Here is a 20,320-nt window from a genome sequence, read left to right on the forward strand (position 1 = left end):
CCTCGGGCCGCACCTCGGTGCCGCTCCCCGCCCCGGGGGCCACTCACCAGCCTGGGCCGAGCGCTCCGGCTGCCCATACGCTTCTCCGGGCAGGGTGACTCCCACCGCTCCTTGGATCAGGCTTTGGTTCAGGACTGGGGCAAGGGTCCTTCTGGAAGGTCAAAACCGGGGGGCAGGGGTCGCTGAGGTTGGAGCACAGCGGGTCGCTTCCCGCCGGTTGCGATGGGCAGCTCCAGACATTAACTTCCAGCGAGCCCAAGTGTGGAAACCTTTTCTCATTGAGGATTTGTTGCAAGGACACGTGTACATCCCAGACACTGTAAGGCTGGGTAACCGGATTCTAACCGGTAGTGTTACGCACATGGACCTATGACCTAGTCAGGTTCGGCAGTCTGAGTGATGAGGCTACAGTCGCCGTTGCTTCCTGCCATGTGTTTTGTTGACATGGCAGTAAATACTCAAGTTTCATTTCATTGTCCTTCCATATATACATACCCAGTTTAAGTCGATGGTAAATCAGAACAAATGGAAAGCTTGTCTTAATAAATTTGTGTTGTGCTAGAAACAAGAAGGCTATAAAATGAAGTGATCATTTCAGCCTTAAAATACAGATGTGCACAAGGTCATTGTTACATACATACATGTTACGGAGCTTGATTAACAGTAGTGTTAGCATATTTATGAATTTTAGTTTGTACTGTTCAAATATGAAGTAAGAATTTGTATATTTGCATTTACTGCATTTTGTTTTAAGCAGTCTTCTGTCCTTTACATAACTGACTGTTTGTGACTGTGTCATGATGAATGAGGGTATTAAGTGATTTTACAGAGCAGCCAGATGTTTCTTTGAATTCCTTAGTTTTATTTTCGCTTTATTTCTCCATTTCCTTTTGGTGAGCTTTGTTATTTTGCATGTTTTGATAGAAGAGAGCAAACTAATACTTTCCACTGAGAGTTAAGCTCACGAGACTGAGTGTTTTTCACGTAATAACATTAATCTCCAAATGCATGTAGCCAAAAAACCTTTTGTTTCTCAGGGCATCAAGTTGTCAGCAGAGGTCAAACCATTTGTTCCAAAGCATGCGGCGGTAACTGTGGCATGGTCAGAACCCTCAGAAGCATGTGTCTTTCCTAGGTACTTAACTACATGCTACCCATTTGCTCAGGAACCATCTTTGGATAAGTATGTATATTTTCTGAATCTTATTTATTGGGGGATTTTAACAGTCTGGTTTTGGATGTTGAGTACTCTTAAAAAGTCACGGTTCCAATATATTGCTAGTCCAACTGTAGAAATGCTTCTGCATTATCTTCATTATTTACATTTATCTTCATTTTTTACATTTATGTTCTCTGGGTGTATACCGGGTACCTGGTCTTTTGTTCACAAGGGCCTGTATTGTTACAGAGTGTTAGGGAGAATTTGGTGTTCTGTAATGATTGGTCTGATTTTCGTGTGTTTTGGAAGGAGCTGAATTCAGTCCAAATGAAAGAATGGTTGTGTTGCAACCAGGCTGAGGTAGATGTAGTTGTACACAAGGCAAATGATTGTTCAAGGTTTCTCATCCTGTAAAATATTTAGTATATGGGGTCTCTTCTAGATCTCCTCTCCACAACCTGTGCATCTCCAGAAAGTCAGTTTTACTAAAAATGCTACAGGTTTCTGAAAGTTTTGGGATTTTTCTATTAAAGCCCAAGAGTGGTATTTGTGGTAGACTTATAAAAGTATTTTATAAGAAGCAAACTAGAAGAAAAGCCTACATAGCAGAATAGGAAATAATTTAGTCTTGTAAGAAATTGATGATGTCACATAGTTCTCTCATTGCTTCTCAGGGCCCTAAGCGTTGGATTGATTATACAATTACTGCAAAGTTAATGGTGTTTCTTTAAAAATTCAGAGCATTAGTGAACACAATCATCGTAGGCCATTGTTTTGTCCTACAGGAAGTCTTAGTATTTTCAACCTGTTTTCATTCTACTAGAAATTTCACACTGAGGTGAGTATGGCCTGTTCTATGCATTAGAGAAAGCTCACAGCATTAGCATTGAATCAATTACTTTAAAAAGCCCCACAACCCAGACAACAGTAGCCTTCTAATGAGTGTTCTGCCTTGTTGGGACTGAGACATTGTTATATTTGAATCTCATTTGGTATATTTCTTCTTTGTCTGTGAACTGATTGTAAGCATTGTTTTGACAACATTCTGTCAGAATTGCAACAGGTAGTATGAAGAGTGTTGTCTGAAGTCTTTTGTACCAATGGGAAGGTTTCTCTGTCATTATCTACACAAAATTCTGAGGCTGGCAGCTTCATGGAGAGCAGCTTTAAAAACTGAGTACAACTGAGAAATTTGTATTCTCCCTGATCAAATCTGGACTCCTATGTATTTTCTGGACAATGTATAGAAGGAAATTGAAAGGGAATTTTTGAGCATACATTGAAAGAAAGAGGCATGCCCCAGACATGCTGTGTTTTCATAAATTGTGATGATTTCATGCAGGTCAGTTAATTATTGCTTTATAATTCTACATTGTATTTCATACATGTTTTATACTCCATAAAATGTTATTCTTCCACTTTGTTATTGTCATTTTAAGACAGGTTTTAATGTTTGGGGTTTTTTTGCAGCCAAGTATGTGATGCATGTCATATCCTTACACTGTGTTTTCAGTTTGTTTCACAAGAAAAAGCTTACTGAAAATAAGCATGAAGAATCTCAGTAACCTTAAACAGGCATGAGAACTGTAACTGCAAAGCAGACTAGCTTTGAAACTTGGAAATGATAACATGTGCGTTTTAAGATACTTGCTTAACTACATGTTTTCCCAAAACAAAATTAATTGCTTTTAAAGAAGTCTGTAGCAGTAAGTAAATGCTTAATTGAAATAACATGGAATAGTTTTCTTTTGAAATAGAGCTTTCTTGTTAAACAAATTCTTTAGACAAGGAATATGTTTGTCTAGGCACCAAGTAGGTGCTGAAGACTTGCCCTAGGATGACTTTCATTTCTTTCTCAATATCCATCACATAGTGTTCTGGGAGATCCTGCCTTCCGTGAATACTCCAGCAGCTCTTACTCGCCTGATGTTGTTGCAAATGCGTATCCAGTAACTGGCTCACAGTATCAGTCTAACAACTCAACGCACTATAATGGCTCAGGAGTAGTCAGTGAATCTGCTGAACAAACATATCCAGTCAGACAAGAAAGTAAGAATCTTTCAAAGGTGAGCAAATTCGTGTTTTCTTAAAAATTAATATTAAATTCTTACTTTAAATCAATCTTTATAAATGTTTGGTTCATATTTTTAATGTGAGTCATCACTCTTTCTTGTAGTGATCATCAATGACCTTTGAAAAGGATAGTAGAGTAGTGTGCCCAGCTTCAGAATACTGAAAAGTTTGCGGAATTGTACACTTCAGATTAATACAATTTTTCAAGCAGCATTATTGGAACATGAGGAGAAATAATTTTTTTTCTCTCAGAAAGAAGCATCCAAAGTCGGGGGGCAGGAGGTGGGGAACGCCCTTCATTTGTGAGCTGTGCTTTCGTTTTTCACTCTTTGGGCTTGGGGGGAGGGGAGAAAGGCTCTTTTTTTTCAGCCCTGTGGCAGCTTCCATTAACCTGACTTAAGACAAACCTGGTATCTGTAATCATCTGTTTGACTGATAAGTCAAAGACCACATCTCTTGGTCTTTGGTCATCTGAAATAATTTCCAAGACTTGCTGCAGGTTGAAGACAATCCACAAGAAAGGAGGAACTTGTGCTGCTGGGGAGAGGGAAGAGAGGATCATGTTAGAAATGTAGTCTTTTTCAGTCAGAAATATATCGATGTTCTGTAAACATCTTCAGTCATTTTTGTCTCTGTCTGTTTGGGGAAAAATTTCCTGAAACTTTTGAAATATTTGCAAACAAAAAATAGACAAACCTCTCAAAATATAAAAGGGAAAAAACCTCAGTGTATTATAATCTCATTTCTCTTGGGGATTAGACATTGTGTTTCTTAGATTTGTACAACTGCTTTTGTTTCCAGCAGTTTCATCTGATCTGTTCTGCAGTCACATCCTTTTGCTGCACCTTACTCCCTAAGTAGAGACCTAAGTAACTTCACTGTGATCAAGCCTATGTAGAGGAGTTGTAAGGACTAGGTCCTAAGCATCCTTTATTAGACATAAGGTACAAAGTCTAGACACCTAAAATTATTCATTTTCTTGCTGAGTGGAGGATTATGTGCTGAAACTGTGTGGGAGAGGATAAGCTCAGCATTAGCACAAGTGATGTAATATGAAAAAACCTAGTTAAGCTTCTGGGAGGAGTTCTGTGATTTTTGTAGGGGCCTTGAACTGTTTATTATAGTCTTTTTGTCATTTTTCCCTGTCATATCTTCTTTTGTGAACCTTAGAGAAGTGATTTACATTTGCAGCCTTGCATTAATTTGATCGTGTGTCCTAACGCTTTAATAATTTGCCTTTGGAGATCAAGAAATGCCTTGTCCTCCCACCCAAGAAAACAATTTTGCTGCCAAACGTCCTCTGAATTTAGTCCAGCATCCTGTGATCAGAGTTAAGCCATTTGTCTAGGCTGGTATAGTACAGTTTGCATAGATGCAAACCTGGTGCTTGTTCCTTGCTTGCTGATTTCTAAGCCCAACTCTGCCAAACTGTATTTTGTAGAAGAATCTTAAGATTTTGATGACTGTGTAGAATGGGTGAGTCTGTGTCCTTTACAGGGATCACGTAGGTGTGTCTTCTCTAACTATTTTACTCCAAGTTTTTTGGATGTTCTGACAGCAGTCTTGAACAGTTTGCCCATGATACATAGTTTAGTCAAAAGATGGCATGCTGTCAAGATTTTAGCCCTGTTCTAGAAGAAACTTTGTTTTAGAAAATCAGACTGGAAGATTTAATACCAAACAATTTTAAACCATTGAAAATGCTCTGATTAATGAGATCAAAAAAATGCAGTTGTCTAGAAGCATATGTATATATCCATCTTACTTGGACCATAATTTATGCTAAAAATGGCACAGGGAACAAGGTAGATGAAATTAAATGCCATATGTCTAAATGGCTATTCCTATTTTTTGGTTACTTGTGGTTATGATATACTCACTGTTTGTTTTGTATTAACTTGCTGGTCAAACTCCAGATGCAGAGGTGGTTAACTGTAACTCAAAGCAAACTTGCTAGCTTTACGAAGTTTCAGTAAAACTTACTAAATGTGTCACAAATACTTGCAGCAGAGGAGATCAAAAGAAGGTGAGAAAAAACTGGACAAGAAAAGACATGATGGAGCTGAAGCTTCTGTCAGAATTGTGAACAGGACTTTATTCCAGAATTCTACATGCAGCAGAGATTCCGTGAAGCCAGGTACAAACAGGTTGTTTGGTTATAAGTACATGGAATAGATATGGAATGGGTGTCTGTGCAATATGCTGCAGTTTGTGACTATGTTTCTAAATCTAGAATAGTTAAGGAAAAAGATACCCTTTTCTGCGTGACTCTTAAGAAGGAGTGGTGACCTGTCCTTTCTTGATTGAACAAATAGATGTAAACTGATACAAAAAAATTCTAAAAGAGCATCTGAATTTATACTTGCTTGTTCAGTCAGCGCTGTGTTTGCATGTTGATTATAATGGCTAGGTTTTTTATTTAATATGAGCTGTGCATAGCAACAGTCCTGGTGACAATTCTGTAGTTATGTTAACTAGTGTATAAAATATACTTAGAAATGATCTTAAGCAAGCTTAATTACTCAGCCTTTACATGCTTTATTTAGACAGGTTCAGTAAAGCTACAAACAAGAAGTCAACTGAAACTCCAAAAGCAGAGTCTCATCTTGTACCTGCATTTGAAGCTAGCATTCTGGATTTCCACAAGTCACAGAGTTTGGGAAGCAGTGAGATACTGAATGTACACCACAAAAATACACCAGTAAGTTTGGTGGAAAGTAACACTGTGTCCTTAGTCAACCTCACATGTCTCTTCTACTGGGCACAAAGGATAGCCCATGCTAACCCATGTTGCAGAACTTGTAAAAATAAAACTTGTCAAAAGTATGAGCATTATTAATGCAAGTATTTTGCATTCAGTATGGCAGTTTAAGGCCTATTTAAATACCTTGTGGGCAAGGGAGTTCAGAGCTAGAGGTTTTAGGGCACTTCTAGGTGGTGGTATCAATGCTTGCTGTCTCCTACTCTTTCTTACTATTCTTTCCTTGTCTGTGCTGCCCATAGATAGAAAACCAGGTACCACCAGAAATAAATGTAAATATGTACTGGTATGGTCTAGATTGCCTGTAGGGACCACTTAGCAGCTTACTGTTTTGTCTTTCACCTGGAAATAATAAGTAAACAGTCACTTATCCAATAGTTTCCACACATTAAAAAAAGTCTGCATTGTTGTACTTAATTGCTTTCTGCCAAAGGTTAAAGATAAACTGAATTCCAGAAGAAGAAGAAATATTGCTGAATGTTATTCTTTATTTCTTTCGCTCCCTGTTTGTTAGTAAATAAAATACTGAAGGATTCAGCAGTGTATCACATATATTGAATCAAAGTTTTCAGTAGTGATTAATGACTGATAATTCTGAAGGATCCAAACAGAATATTTCTGATGCTTCTAAGTAGAAAACTGTCTGCAATGAAAAAAGACCTTTCTGCTAACCCTTGAGTGTCATTTTTCATTATTTGTTTTAGTTTGATGACATAATTTGTTTTTAGCATATATGAAATATCAAAATATCTTCTTGTTTATTGTTAAATCATTGTTTTGATGCTTTTGTAAAATATAAGAAGGCATAATCTTGCTTCTATACCTGTGAAGAGATGCCTGCTCAAATTTTGTAATACCGTAGGGCTGAAATGATGGTTCCACCATTGGGCTGAAATGATAGACAAGCAGCAAAAAGGCCAGAAAGATCCTTATGCCTTTATCTGTAGATGGGTTGAGAATTTTTAGTTTATGGTGGTTTATTGTGTTTAGCTGTGTTTAGGTCAGTGATTTTAATCCTTTTATGTTACTTTACCATCTATTTTGCAGGAAGATACTTCTGCAAAAAGCAAAGTTTCACCAAATGCTTCAGATGAAGTAGGAGCCAATTTAATTCCCTCTTCACTTGATGGTAGGGGTAAGTTCTTCAAAGAAAAATTATTTGCCTGCATTTTTAACTGCTTGTATGTCAGCAGTTTGGGATACTGAAGTGTGCTGAGGAGCTGTTGATGTGTAAAGTATAAAAAAAATTTAGGAGCAAGCTCATTATAAAAGAAGAAAACCCAGAAATAACACTATATCACATTCTTCCAAATGAGATGACCACTTATCATTCATTCTTGCTCATAATTCATCAGCTTCAATTTTAGAATTGAAGAATGATTTGGTTTGGAAGAGATCATAACTAGCACTGCCAAGTCCACCACTAAACCATGTCCTTAAGTGCCAAGTCTACATGTTTTAAATATCTCCAGGAGCAGTGAATCAACTACTACACTGGGCTGCCCATCCAGTGCATGATAATGCTTTTGCTAAAGAAATTTTTCCAGATGTCTAATCTGAAACCACCTTGCTACAGCTTCAGGCCAATTCCCCTTGTCCAATCTCTTGTTACCTGGGAGAAGAGGCCAACCCCCACCTGGCTAAACGCTCATTTCAGGTGGTTGTGGAGAGTGTAAGGTCTCCCCTGAGCCTTTTCTCCAGGGTAAACACCCCCATCTTTGTCAGCTGCTCCTCACAGGACTTGTGCTCCAGACCCTTCACCAGCTCCATTGCCTTTCTCTGGACTTGCTCCAGCTCCTCTGTGTCCGGGGCCCAGAACTGGACACATTCGAGGTGTGGCCTCACCGGTGCCAAGTACCAATGCCCTGCTCCTGCTCCTGCTCCGGCCACACTATTGCTGATACAGGCCAGGATGCCATTGGCCTTCTGGGCCACCTGGGTGCACTCTGGCTCACATTCAGCTGCTGTTCACCAACATCCCCAGGTTCTCTTCCTCTGGGCAGCTTTCCTGCTGCTCTTCCCTAAGTTGTAGAACCGGATGAGATTGTTGTGACCATCTGAAGGACAGAACCTGTCATTTCAGCTTGCCAAACCTCATGCAGTTGGCCTCTGCCCATCAATCCAGCCTGACCAGATCCCTCTGCAGAGCCTTCCTACCTTCCTAACAGATAACACTCCTTCTTCATTTGGTGTCATCTGTGAGCTTGTTGACTTGATATATTGATATATTACACAAGACTGGCCCCAGTACTGAGCACAGGGGAAAGTGAAGAACACTGGTTCCCATATTGAGTTCCATTTTGTTGTGTCATTGATGCTCAAGGGAAAATATTTCTATAGTTGCCTCTCATGTTGTGTCAGGTGAGAAAAGGAACATGTTTTGGTTATTGGAAGTCTGTTTAGTCATATGCAGATTTTTTCCAAGAATAAATGAGAGACAGATATTTGATTAGGCTTTATATGCATATTTTTTTTAAATAGCTGGCACCTGGAGTTTAGTATGTACCTAAAATTTTTCTGTGTCCTGTGTTATTTTTGTTAAGAGAACCATGATGCCAAAACACCTCCCCTTTTTTATGTTTGTTCTTTTGTTTAGGAGTTTGTGAGGGGAAGAGGGGCTTAGGGCTTTTGTTGTTGTTGTTGTGGGGATGAAAAGCTTTTTCAAATTGCTGCAAGCTATCACATGGCTAGTTTCATGTGAAAAGAGTTCTGTTCATCAGGACTGTCTTGGAGGCATCACATACATTAAGATTGAATTGTCTGAGTGCCTCTCACTGGATTTCTGTTCATACACAGACATGCACCAGTCTGAACAGTTTGGTCCTTATCGTCACAGTAACTTCAGTAAAGATTCAGAGAGGACAGATTAACCTGCTGAAATGCCTTGAAGAGCCTTGTAAAGATAAAGTCATCTGATAATGGCAGTTTTTTGTTAAATACTATTGTCAATTCCTATCCCTGAGAAAAAAATAGCAGTGGATGGGTTGGCCATGATAGGCAGTCAGACTTCCACACAATTGTTCTCTGGCTTTCCCTCCTCAGCAGCACAGGAGAAGAAAATAAGATGAAAACATTTGTGAACCAATGTAAGGACAGGGAGATTGCTTGCTTGCCAGGCAAAACAGACTCAATTTGATGAAGATTGACAATTTATTGGCAATTAAAATAGGGTCTGATGGTGAGAAGCAAAACCAAAAATAAAGCCACTTTCCTTCAACCCTCTCTTCTTCCTAATATCTCCTCTGTGCTCTGAGTGACACAGAGAAACAGGGGCCACTCTGCCACTTCTTTCTTAGTAGGGTTGCAGGGGCATAGCTGCCTCGCCATGGTCTGCACCAGGGGCTGTAGGGGAATCTCTGTTCCAGTGCCTGAGCACCTCCTGCCCCTCCTTCTGCACTGAGCTTGCTGTTTGCTGGGCTGCTGCATTCACATTTTTTCTTACCATTCCACCTTCCAACTCCTGCACATGTTTTTCACTCTACAACATAGGCACCATCAGCACGGCTGATGGGCCCAGCTGAGGCTGGCCATGGGTCTGTGTTGGAGCTGTCTGGGGCTAGCCATGTCCATCTCATCACAGCAGCTACTGCAAACTCACCCTGCTATCAAAATGTAGCCATTTAAACCCATTATGCTATTTTATTGTTCAAGGGAAGCTTTTCTCATTCTTAAGAAAAATCTAGATTGTGTTCTATCTTTGCTTCATGTTAAGAATATTTACAAAATTAATTACATTTTTCAAAATGTCTTTCAAAACACGCATACGTCTTAGTGGTAGGGAGTGACACTCTTGTACACTGAGGCACACTGGTAAGTATTTCAGCTGCTTTGTATGCCTGTAACACCAGGAAGTTTTCAAAAAGTGAAAAGTACCAATGTGGCCATGTGCATGAAGGCTACACGATGGCTAGGAGGAATATTAAAGGAGTTTTGTATATAAACATAGCCAAATTTTCAGTATTTTGAAGATGAGCATGGGAGTGTGGAGTTAGTATGATCCAGTACAGATTTACAAATACCACTTAATTTTGTTTGTGTATATAGTGTTGGGCAGTATATGGAATAGTTAAAATTCAGGAAAGCTTGCTGGAGAAATAAAATGTGTGTTTTATTCAAGTCCCTTCTCAGGAAGAATATGGCTCTGCTTTATTTGCTAAGCCTGGACTAATTAATTACCGATCCTTTTCCTTTTGAGATTTGAAGACTATTTTTGAGACATCTTTGTGTTTATGTTTTTCCCAGTGTCATTTCCTGAAGCACCTGCAGATGGCTCTGCTCAGCCACATGTGTCTTGGGCCTCGGTACTTTTGCAACCGCCAAAGAAAATTGTTTCATCACCAGCATCTGAAGGTCTTTCCAGGGGCAAAGGGAAGCAGGAGAGTGAACCAAAGGTACTTGAGAATTCTCTGCTCTCAGCTAATGCCTGTCACTGTGTTTGTGTCTCTTTATTGCAGTTTTTTCCCTGAGCTCTCTGCAGTATCCACTTTTAAAAGGAGATGATATGAAGACAGCTTGTTCTTACTAGAATTTTTCTTGTCATGCAAAAGAATCACAGGATATCAAAAAGACAGTGCTAGCCTAGGAATAAGAACTTTCAACTTTGAGGCTGGATTTTTTTTTCAAATTCCTGACCCTCAGAATAAGACATGAAACATAGAACTCTTGCCTTATTTGGCTTAATATTTCCTAATTAAATCCCAGTAGTCCCAATACATTCTGATAACAATGCAGTATGCTGCAACTGAAGGATTCTTGCTGTACCTGTGAATTTCTAAGAGATACTGAATTTTCCTTGTCCACTTAATGTCCCAGCCTGGACTGATTAAGATATCTCTTAGTAGTGTAAGGCTAGTAATTGCATATACTTTGGTAGGTGATACTGAAAAATATTTTAAAGGTTGTGCCTCATGGTCTTTTGCAGCAGTCAGAAACAAAAAATATTGCAAGTGAAACTGAGCCTGAAGAAGGGTCAGAAAAGAAGAAAAAAAAGAAGAAAAAGAAGAAAAAACTAAAGTCTCCCACTGATGTAGAAAGACCTCAAAGTGAGTCTAACACAGTACAGGAACCACCAAAGATTGAGGTAAACTGAATAAGTTTTTGTTGCTGTTCTTTTAAGTGTTATGAATGTACTAGAAGACAAAAACACAGCTTTGTACAAATTAAGGTTCAAATCCTATTTGTAGAGGATGTTAATACAGATTTTTTTCAATTGAGATGTTTGTCTGAGGTCACTGGTAGGAAACTTTTGTAGTTTTTAAATTACCACTTTTGGTGAGCGCAATTTCCTAAATTAGAAATACTCTGTAGCAACTGTTGCTTGGGCTATGGGGAACATAGTATACTGGTGCTACTGTGTGCCACGGTTTTAATGATTGTGGTGCAGTATTACAGTTCTAGTTGTCTCACAGCTGGAAGTAAATTCTGTGTAAGACAGTTGACAGTGTTTACATTTCTGATTTTTAATTTCAGTTTCCTTCCAAATTCATGTAACTGTAATAAGCATGTTGGTGTTTTGATACTTTTGTGTATCAGTATTGCAAAAGCATGAGCCTCTCCCACATTAGAAAAGTGTTACTGGTATGTGGTTGAACAGTGCTTCATTGTAGGCCTAATATTGTACAGCATGTGCATGTGTTGATTTACATGTTTGATCTGGTGTACATAATACTCAGTCTCTGAAATGACAGCATAAAGAAGCTTTTCTGGCTGGCTTCTGTTCTGTACCTTTCAATGTGGAACATGAAGCAGAACTGTGTCTATGTGGTTTCATTATGTGGTTCTTTGTCCAGGAAATGGCACAAGAAATGCATATTAACAGACCTCTTTGTTAGAGGATTATGGGTAAAACCAAAGATCTGCTAGTTCTTTTTTTCAGGAGAATATCCCCATTTTGCTATATGCTACCATAAATGCTATATGCTATGAATGGGCATTCTAAACTGAAAGAGAATCGCAGAAGTCATGGAAAATAGCAGAATGGTACTGGGGCTGTTGAAGTCAAAATTTCAAAAAAAATTGCATAGAACCGTGGAACAAGACATATACATTGTACTGAAATCTGTGATGTGGATGCAGCATCTGCTGTGGCAGTGGGGGAAAGCTTTCTGACCCTCCTGGTTTTCTGGAAATGCTTGTGTCCCCCTGAGTTTGAAAAATGGGTGAGATGCTTGTATGATGCTCTTGAAATAATAAACCATGAAGAGATGACACACATGGAGCTTCTGGGCACCCAGGAGGTTTAAAAAGGTTCTGTTTATGTGCAGCAGCTTAACAGAGCCATATATTGGATTGCTCTCTGGTTTTATATAGATCAGTCATTTTTAGACATGGCTAATAGGCGTAAATGGATACATCTGGAGAAGACCAATCCTGTCATTTCATACACATTGGTAGGTCCTGACCTCAATATCTTCCTTGAGTTAATATTGAAGCTGCTATTGATAATCAGGTCAGTGCTAGTAGTACTGGTCAGACATGTAAATGGTGCTGGGAATTACTAGGAAAGTGAAAAAGAAAATGGGTTATGACAATACAGAATTTCAGGGCACATCTGATCTAAATATAATGTAGATTTTTTTTCATATGTCCCCCGCATTACTTAAAAAGTACACGTATTTGAACTAAAAAAGATAGACAAAAGTCTCCAAAAATAATCAAAGGTATGGAGCAATTTCTTTGGGAGGCAAGACTGAACAAAATTAGGACTGCTCAGTATGCACAAGAGATAGCTAAATGGCAATATAGCAGTGGCAAGAAAATAAAAAGGAAGTTACTTGACCTTTCTCCTAGTGTTTGATGTTCTTACAGATGGTAAGAACAAATACAGGGAGGTGTAGCCTCTCACTGAGTGCTACATTTTAATTATTCAGTTTGCTATAGGATGTTGCAAATGTCAGAAATCTGTTTGCATTTCAGAAGCAATTGCGCAGACTTATTTAAATCTTCTAAGCTGAACAGAGTGTATTTGTGAAATATTTTTTCACTTCCTTGCAGTTGCTTTTTGGCTTACTTGCAAGCTTCTTTAAAATTATTTCAGTGGTTGAAGTGTGTCACTCCTTGTGCTAGAACTTCCTAGCTTGGGGTGTTTAAATAAAGCCTTTCAGGCTGGAAGAAGTCTTGGTGTGTTCAGTGGTACTGTATCACAGCTAAAAAGGCCTCTCAGAAAGTGGGAGGAGAAGCAAAAACCTAGCTGATGGATTGGGATCATTGTGATGGAGGCAATGGGTATAGGGTGGTGAGTATAGGCCAAACTTCAGCCTGTCTGCACTTGATAATCCAGGTTCTGCACAATGGATCGTCTGCTAATAAAACTTCCTCTTGTGTGTAAGCCATAATCATTTGAGTAATTTCTATGTTTATTTCTGTACTCTAGTACATACTGCCTGTTCTGTTCTTCACCACTCACATGTTAAGACAGAGTTGCACAGCTGGAGACTGTACTGGAAGAAGAGGGAAGTTGTTTGCAAGGCTTTGAAATTAGTTGAAAACCACTCCTCTAGGAGCTGTTTACCTCTAATGATTACTGTCAACTGACAACCATAACAAGCTGCTTTTGGAAGCGTTTCTTTTACAAGCTGTTTCAGCCCTAAATTAGCTGCTGCATAGAAGATTTAACCATTATTGTACTTGTCATAGTTGGTGGCACTACCCTTGGCTTCTGAATTTTTGTACAGTGAAACAAATTATGATAAATGTTTGATAAGCGGGGAGAAAATTGTTGGAGTGCAGGAAAAGGTTTTGAAATACGGACTTGATTGTTCTTATGAAATCATAATCTGATGTATTTGTTTAGGATGTTGAGGAGTTTCCTCATCTGGCAGCTGCTTCTGATAGGAGAAACAGGGTAGGACCTCAGAAACCATCCTTTACATCTGCAGTCAGAAAGCAGTCTGAAGTAAGTAATCTTGTGACATTATGTGAATCAAATGTCAATTATGAATCCAAGTTGTTTGGGTTTTTTGAGTTTTTTTTTATATGAGTGAAATAAATCTCAAGAAATAATTTGGAACTGCATTCAGTATGCAGATGAATCCTAAGCATAAATGACAAGGATTGAAAATGTGATTGTTCTGTCAAAGCGAATACCATAAATAATAATGGTAAAATTCTGGGTTTCAGTTGCTTTGAAATGAGTTTTGCTACTAAAAATTTTGCTCCTTGGCTTTATTTCCCTGTGAATTTTAGTGGTTTTAAAAAACCCCAAAACAGAAGAAAAGAAAACCATTGTTTGCTTTGTTTGAGACAGTAAATAGCTTTGACAAGGAGGAGTGAGTAGCAAAAGGCACAGCAGTTGCTTAAAAAAGATTTATTACACAAAAAGGTGCTGTACACACATGCAACTCAGATGAAAGCAACCCTTGGCTTTGTAGACTTAAATGGGATATAATCCCTCAAAAGCTTACATAAACTCTAGAGACGTGATCATTAGGCCGTTCATATGCCTGTAACAAATACTTGAAATTGAGGTGGCCTTACTAGTTTTTTCTTCAAAATCTGAAAAACCCCATGAATGTGATTAAGTGGTATGGCAGCCAATCAATGGTCATCCTTCTAGAAGGCCACATGTGGTCTTTCTAGAGCCTTCTCTTTTCCAAGCTGAACAACCTCAACTCTCTCCAGCTTTTATCATAAGAGGGGTGTTCCAGCCCTCTGATCATTTCTGTGGCCTTCCTCTGGCCCTGCTGTAACATGTCCATGTCTTTCTTGTGCTGGGGATCCCAAAACTGGACACAGTAGTCCAGGTGGGGGCACAAAAGAGGGAGAGAATTACTCCTCTCAATTCATGGGCCACACTTCTTTGTACACAGCCCAGGACACGTTTGGCTCTCTTGAGAGTGCTGGGAGTGCCCATGGCTGGGTCATGTCCAGCCTCTCGCCCACCAGCACCCCCAAGTCCTTCTCCCCAGGGCTGCTCTCCAGCTCTTCATCCCCAGCCTGTGCCAGTACTGCGGGTTGCCTCGATGCAGGTACAGCACCTTGCACTTGGCCTTGCTGAACTTCATGAGTTTCACACAGGCACACTCCTCAAGCCTGTCAAGAATGCCATCCATCATTCTGGATGGCATCCCTTCCTTGAAGGAATTCCCTAAAGCCAAGTCGGCTTGGTGTCATTCACAGACATACTGAAGGTGCATTTGGTTTGAATTTAATATCATCTTCACCCTTTTCCATGTGTCTTGTTTTTATATATCTTTTCTTCCTCCCTGTCACCTTTTGTCTTTAAATTCCTAAGCTCCATCTCTCCGAAGAGCCTTGTGATAGTCAGTCTCCCTCTCTGGATGAAACTCCCAAGGTGGATGGACTGTCAGGGAAACAAGCTTCATCTTCTGTATTAGAAAGAAAGAAAACTCAGGTAAGTGAATTCATGTTGAAGAGAAGTTCACAACTCAAAGTAAACAAAGGAAATGAGCCTATTTAAATCTAAGACTCATGACCCATGTTCATCTGGGATTCTGCATTCCTACTTTGAGATAAGTGACATGGTCACTCTTCTAATCTCTAATTAGAAGTAATCACCGGTAGTAATTGCCAACCTCTGGGGTTTGATACGGTGTTTAAGGAAAAATACAAACTTTTCATTATTATCTGTGGGTTTCAGATATCAGGAATTTTGCTTTCACCTGTTTTACTTGATTGTGGCATAAATCCAGTCCAGACTGATTGTTGAAAGGAACTGGGAGTGGTTCTAACAGAAAGTGGTTCTGACAGAACAGGAAGGCAAGGAGATCCCCTTGTCTTGGGGAAAGGAGGAGAAATATGGAGAAATAAGTGAGGTCAGGAAGTAGTTTTGTGTTGGTGAGTAGTTCTGACACAGCTCTGATGCAAGGTGAGATCCCAGTTAAAGACTGAGGAAGTCATGTTCTGTAACCGTGTTGTAACAGCAATTACAATGAATTGATTTCCCCCAGATAAGACTTCTAAAAGTGCCAAATCTGGCAGTCATTTCCTTTGCATGTTTTGCTGTGGTAGTTTGTTCATAGTCTTCACCACACTATTCATTTTTATTCTTTTTATTTTCTGCTGTATTAAATATGGAGCATGGTTTTTGCCTTCTGTTCAAAGCAGAGAGAAAGATGAGTGCTTATGAGGAGCTGGTGCAAAGATGATGACCTTTCTTTTTAGTGAGATATTGGAGATAATGATTTGTGTGCTGCAGTCACATACTCTAAAAGAATCACGGTAGTTTTTCTATACTTTTAAGAAAACTTTAAATTCTGATATGCCTTTTATCTCTTTCAGAGATAGATGACAGTCTGACCAAAATGGGACCCTGACATAAAGGCCTTCCTTTATTGAAGACGTTATTCTTTTATGCTTTGTTGCAGTAGCATTTCTAAAAGTTAACTGAACTGTTTCTGATTTTTTAATATTTTTTGACATTAAAGTTGATGTTTATTTGAAGGTCACTGAGTGGCATTAAAGATCAGAAGTGTTGTGGATAAGGATGTTAAAAGAGTGTATTATACCATAAAAAACGAGGTTCTTTACAGTCTGAAGTGGAGGGCATTACTAACTGGTGCTGAACTTTTTCAGGAAACATCCAGGAGCAGTGGTAAGAAGAGTCAAATTCCAGTGCAGTTGGATTTGGGTGGCATGCTTGCAGTCTTGGAGCAGAAGCAGCAAACAGAGAAGGCGAAACAGTCTCCTAAACCTGTGGTATTTTCAGGTATTGGTTACTATGTAATTTCCTTTGTTTCACCTTAAACTGTTTTTAAGTATTCAGACATTAAATGTAGCCTGATTTCTTATCTGTGATGATCTCTATGCAGGCAAGAGCACAGTTCACCAAATACTAGAGAAAATGAAGGTTCTTTAAAAAGAAATTTAAAAAGCATGGCAGTCTGAATTGTTTGACAGAAGACTTATGGAAAGAAATATCTTAAGGACACTGATTTGTGTCCTTAAGCAGAAAAAGGCAGCTCATTGCATTTCTTGTTACAGGTCAAAATTTAATCTTAATTATGCTGGTGTAGTATATTTTGCAGAAGGAACCACAATATTTGGTAGCATTCAGTGACAGTAAAATTTCTCTTATTTCAGCAAAGATTTTTTTTAGTAATTATTTCATAAACAGATCTAATCACAAGAGATTTCATCTCACAATACTTAATGTGATAGCTGAGATTTTAAATCTGAAGCTCAAGATGCTAAGCATTGGTGAGATTTTCCTTCACTAAGCTGAGGGAAGTTATGAGATGCTTTTTTAAAGTATTTTTTTCAGTTGATCTCCTTTTATTTTCATTTGGGTCAATCAGACACAATGATGCAGAGATGCTCATAACCAGTTTTGTTTCTGTAAAACTATACAGTGCATGGATTGATGAGTAGATGGTGGGCCACAAAGGTACGGGTCAAAATACCTGTTTTCTAATACTAAGTTTCCTGTGCCTGAATCTGCTGCAGAAGAGAAATTGTTGTGTCATGTTTGTATCCTGGAAGCATAAGGCAATGTTACTTTAGCTTTATATTGTTTTAATGTTTTGAGAATGGAGAGGAGTGTCACCACAGACAGTTGTTTTTATTCCAGTTACTACTTCATATTATAGACAATACTGGTAAAGTCATCAAATTTAGGAACATGAAAACGGTGAACTTGAAATGGTGATGTACACATTAAGGAAATATGTATCTGCAGAGTGTTTGCTTATTTATTACTGCAAATCCAGCTTCAATTTTTGTAGCCACCTGTGCTGCACATTTTTGGCAGTGTTCTCGGTTTGCCTTTGATACACAGAGATGAAAAAGAAACATCAGTGTAGCAGTTTTATGATGTAAACTGTTTACGGTAAGAGTACTGCATGTGATGTGGGAGGATCTGCATATAAATACTGTGGAAACAGTAAATGAAGATGGCTTAAGACAATATTTTCGTGTACTTAGAGGAGAGAGGTTGCCTGAGTCACAGAGGGAAGTGTCAAGCCGGTTCCACTGATACTTAGTCATCCTCTCCATTGACTTGCTAATGTGAACTGCTTTATATTGCAGATAACTGAAGTTTGACAAAGTGCTCTACAGGATACAGCAGTTCCTACTGATAGGAAGAGCAGTTTATTTGGTATGAGGTCATGGTGTGAAAGATCCAGGTTTAGTAATTTGTCCAGTCATTTAAAGCTCCTGTGCTCTAAACCCTCTGAGAAAATGCAAGTAAAGTGGACATCTTCAGCGAACTTTACAGGTTAAGCAAAAGAGACGTAGCTGTAGCTTTGCATTACTCATGACCCATTTGCAAGTGAATTTCATCTAGCTTCCTTAAGGTGTAACAAAAGGTAGGTGTAAATGCTTATGTTTATTTACAGCAAGTAAATCTAAAATCTGTAATACTGCAACTCAGTATTTATCTTAACCCAGTACGGAATCTGTGGCAGAGGAAGTGCCACCGCCATGAAACACAGAAATTCCTGAAGGTTTACCAGGCCCGTATGGCATGGTGTTGAAGGTAGCTTGGACCGCAGTGTTTGATCAGATTCTGCTTTTGAGACAGAGGTTGTGATTCCAGAGGTATAACAGAAGTAGGGGACATAGCAGTCTTTTGTAAGGAGTATCTTTTAAAAATAACATTGTTCAATGATACAGGATTGCCTGTAAATATTCTTAATAGCAACACAACACAATTTTAATATGTGTATACCAGTCTTAAACTTGAAATTGGATTCTAGTTCAGATACTCATTTTAGTTGTCTGATGCAAATTTCTTCTTAAATCTCAGTTGGTGGTGCTGTACCATTGCTATCTAAAGACCCTGCCACCGCCACGAGAAGTCACCGTTTAAACCAAGGAAAGATGCCTCATAATCCCTTGGATTCCAGTGCTCCTTTGGTAAAGAAAGGGAAACAGAGAGAAGTACCTAAAGCAAAGAGACCAACACCCCTTAAAAAGGTCCTCTTTTTTTAATCTTAAATAATAAAACTATAGGATAATACATTACTCTGGGAATCTGTTAAGCCTTCTCATACAGAGATCTGCATCTCAGTGTCCACTTGTCTGAATTCACTTTAAGTTTTGCATGGTTTCAAAGAGGGTTGGGTAGAAGAGGGTACTCTTGCTAAATGGCGTATACAAATTCCCAAAAAATACACTTTCTCCATTGAATCAATTGATAAAATGCCACTACAAAAGTGTCCACACATAATTGGTAAAGGGAGACATGCAAAGATATATTACTTGGTTTGGTAAAGATGACCTTATTTGCAGGACTGAGGAAAATGGATCAAACAGAGGTCATATTTAATGTTTCTGTGCTCTTCCAAGCCTGAACTCCAGCTGATTCTGCAGCTACAGGTGTTAGGTTCAGCTGGTGATGTCTGTTGTATCTTCCCTCTTTGCCCATTCATTTTGCTTCCTGTCACATCTTCTTTACAGAGGACTTTTTTAACTTTAGTTCTGTCCTTGTAGTTTATCCCTAGTAAATATTTTCTCCACCCACATACTGGTAATCAAGGTAAAAGTCCTTTCCTATGTAAATTCAAGAATTATCTTTCCTTCTTTTTATGTGCAAATAGAAAGTAAGGGTTGTAAACTTCAGATGCTAGTGCTGAATATCTTTATAAATGGTTTTTGTGTAAATACGTGGTAAGAGTAATGCTTTGTTATCTGCATGACATCAAATTGGTTTGGTTTTTGTACGTATTTTTAGATTATTCTGAAAGAAAGAGAACAAAGAAAACAGCAGCACCTGTTAGAACAGAAAGCAGCACCAAAAGATGAAGATAACATTTGTCAGACAGAAGGAAATGTTACTGAAAATGCAGCACTTCTACAGGATAGTCAAGCAGGTATCTTTTGAGGGAACCTGTAATACAGTATGTATTTGAGTACATTTGGTACTTTAGAAAACTAGTACTACATACTGCCAAATGAAGGCTGCAGCCTCAGAGTTTTCTGAGATTCACCTCAGGCTTATCTTGACTGTAAAGTGGGCCAAAGCTGGAAGTCTGTAATAGGGATTCTGATTACTGTTCCACACTTTTCTGCCTGGTGGTTTTGTGATATCTTGTAAGGAAAGTTCCTGCCTACCTCTGGCAATTAATGAGGTTTGAAATGAGAAAAAAACCCTATGAGATTAAAAAAAAAAGGTTATACCTGTTTCCCTATTACCGCAGACTCTTCTAATACTAAAGCAGTGACTCTTCCATACATGCTTGACAGATTAATCTTTTCACAAGGCTTTTTGGGCTGACTTTTCAATGAAAATATCTTGATTTACATGATAGCTCTTCCAGAAACTCAAGTTGCTGAAGGGTGTCTGGAGCACACAGGGATCAAGGAATCTAAAGAAGGTTCTGTGACTACAAAGCAGCTAACTGCCACTCTTCCAAAAATCCACAGCA

General features: G+C 38.8%; 1 protein-coding gene across 1 annotated transcript in view; it reads left to right on the forward strand.

Moving 5' to 3' along the window:
• The first annotated feature begins 989 nt into the window (after window positions 1–989).
• SECISBP2 (SECIS binding protein 2) overlaps window positions 990–20,320 on the forward strand; it is a 25,274-nt gene continuing 5,943 nt past the window's right edge. Inside the window, exons 1-13 of the mRNA XM_031059061.1 lie at window positions 990–1,183; window positions 3,033–3,225; window positions 5,240–5,369; window positions 5,779–5,933; window positions 7,041–7,128; window positions 10,236–10,384; window positions 10,915–11,073; window positions 13,786–13,887; window positions 15,226–15,345; window positions 16,527–16,659; window positions 18,700–18,869; window positions 19,627–19,765; window positions 20,204–20,319. Coding sequence (XP_030914921.1) covers window positions 1,005–1,183; window positions 3,033–3,225; window positions 5,240–5,369; window positions 5,779–5,933; window positions 7,041–7,128; window positions 10,236–10,384; window positions 10,915–11,073; window positions 13,786–13,887; window positions 15,226–15,345; window positions 16,527–16,659; window positions 18,700–18,869; window positions 19,627–19,765; window positions 20,204–20,319 — 1,833 coding nt within the window. The 5' untranslated portion in view covers window positions 990–1,004. The remainder of the gene's footprint in view (window positions 1,184–3,032; window positions 3,226–5,239; window positions 5,370–5,778; window positions 5,934–7,040; window positions 7,129–10,235; window positions 10,385–10,914; window positions 11,074–13,785; window positions 13,888–15,225; window positions 15,346–16,526; window positions 16,660–18,699; window positions 18,870–19,626; window positions 19,766–20,203; window position 20,320) is intronic.

The sequence above is a fragment of the Geospiza fortis genome, unplaced genomic scaffold, assembly GCF_000277835.1.
Source record: "Geospiza fortis unplaced genomic scaffold, GeoFor_1.0 scaffold167, whole genome shotgun sequence".
NCBI classification, from domain to species: Eukaryota; Metazoa; Chordata; class Aves; order Passeriformes; family Thraupidae; genus Geospiza; species Geospiza fortis.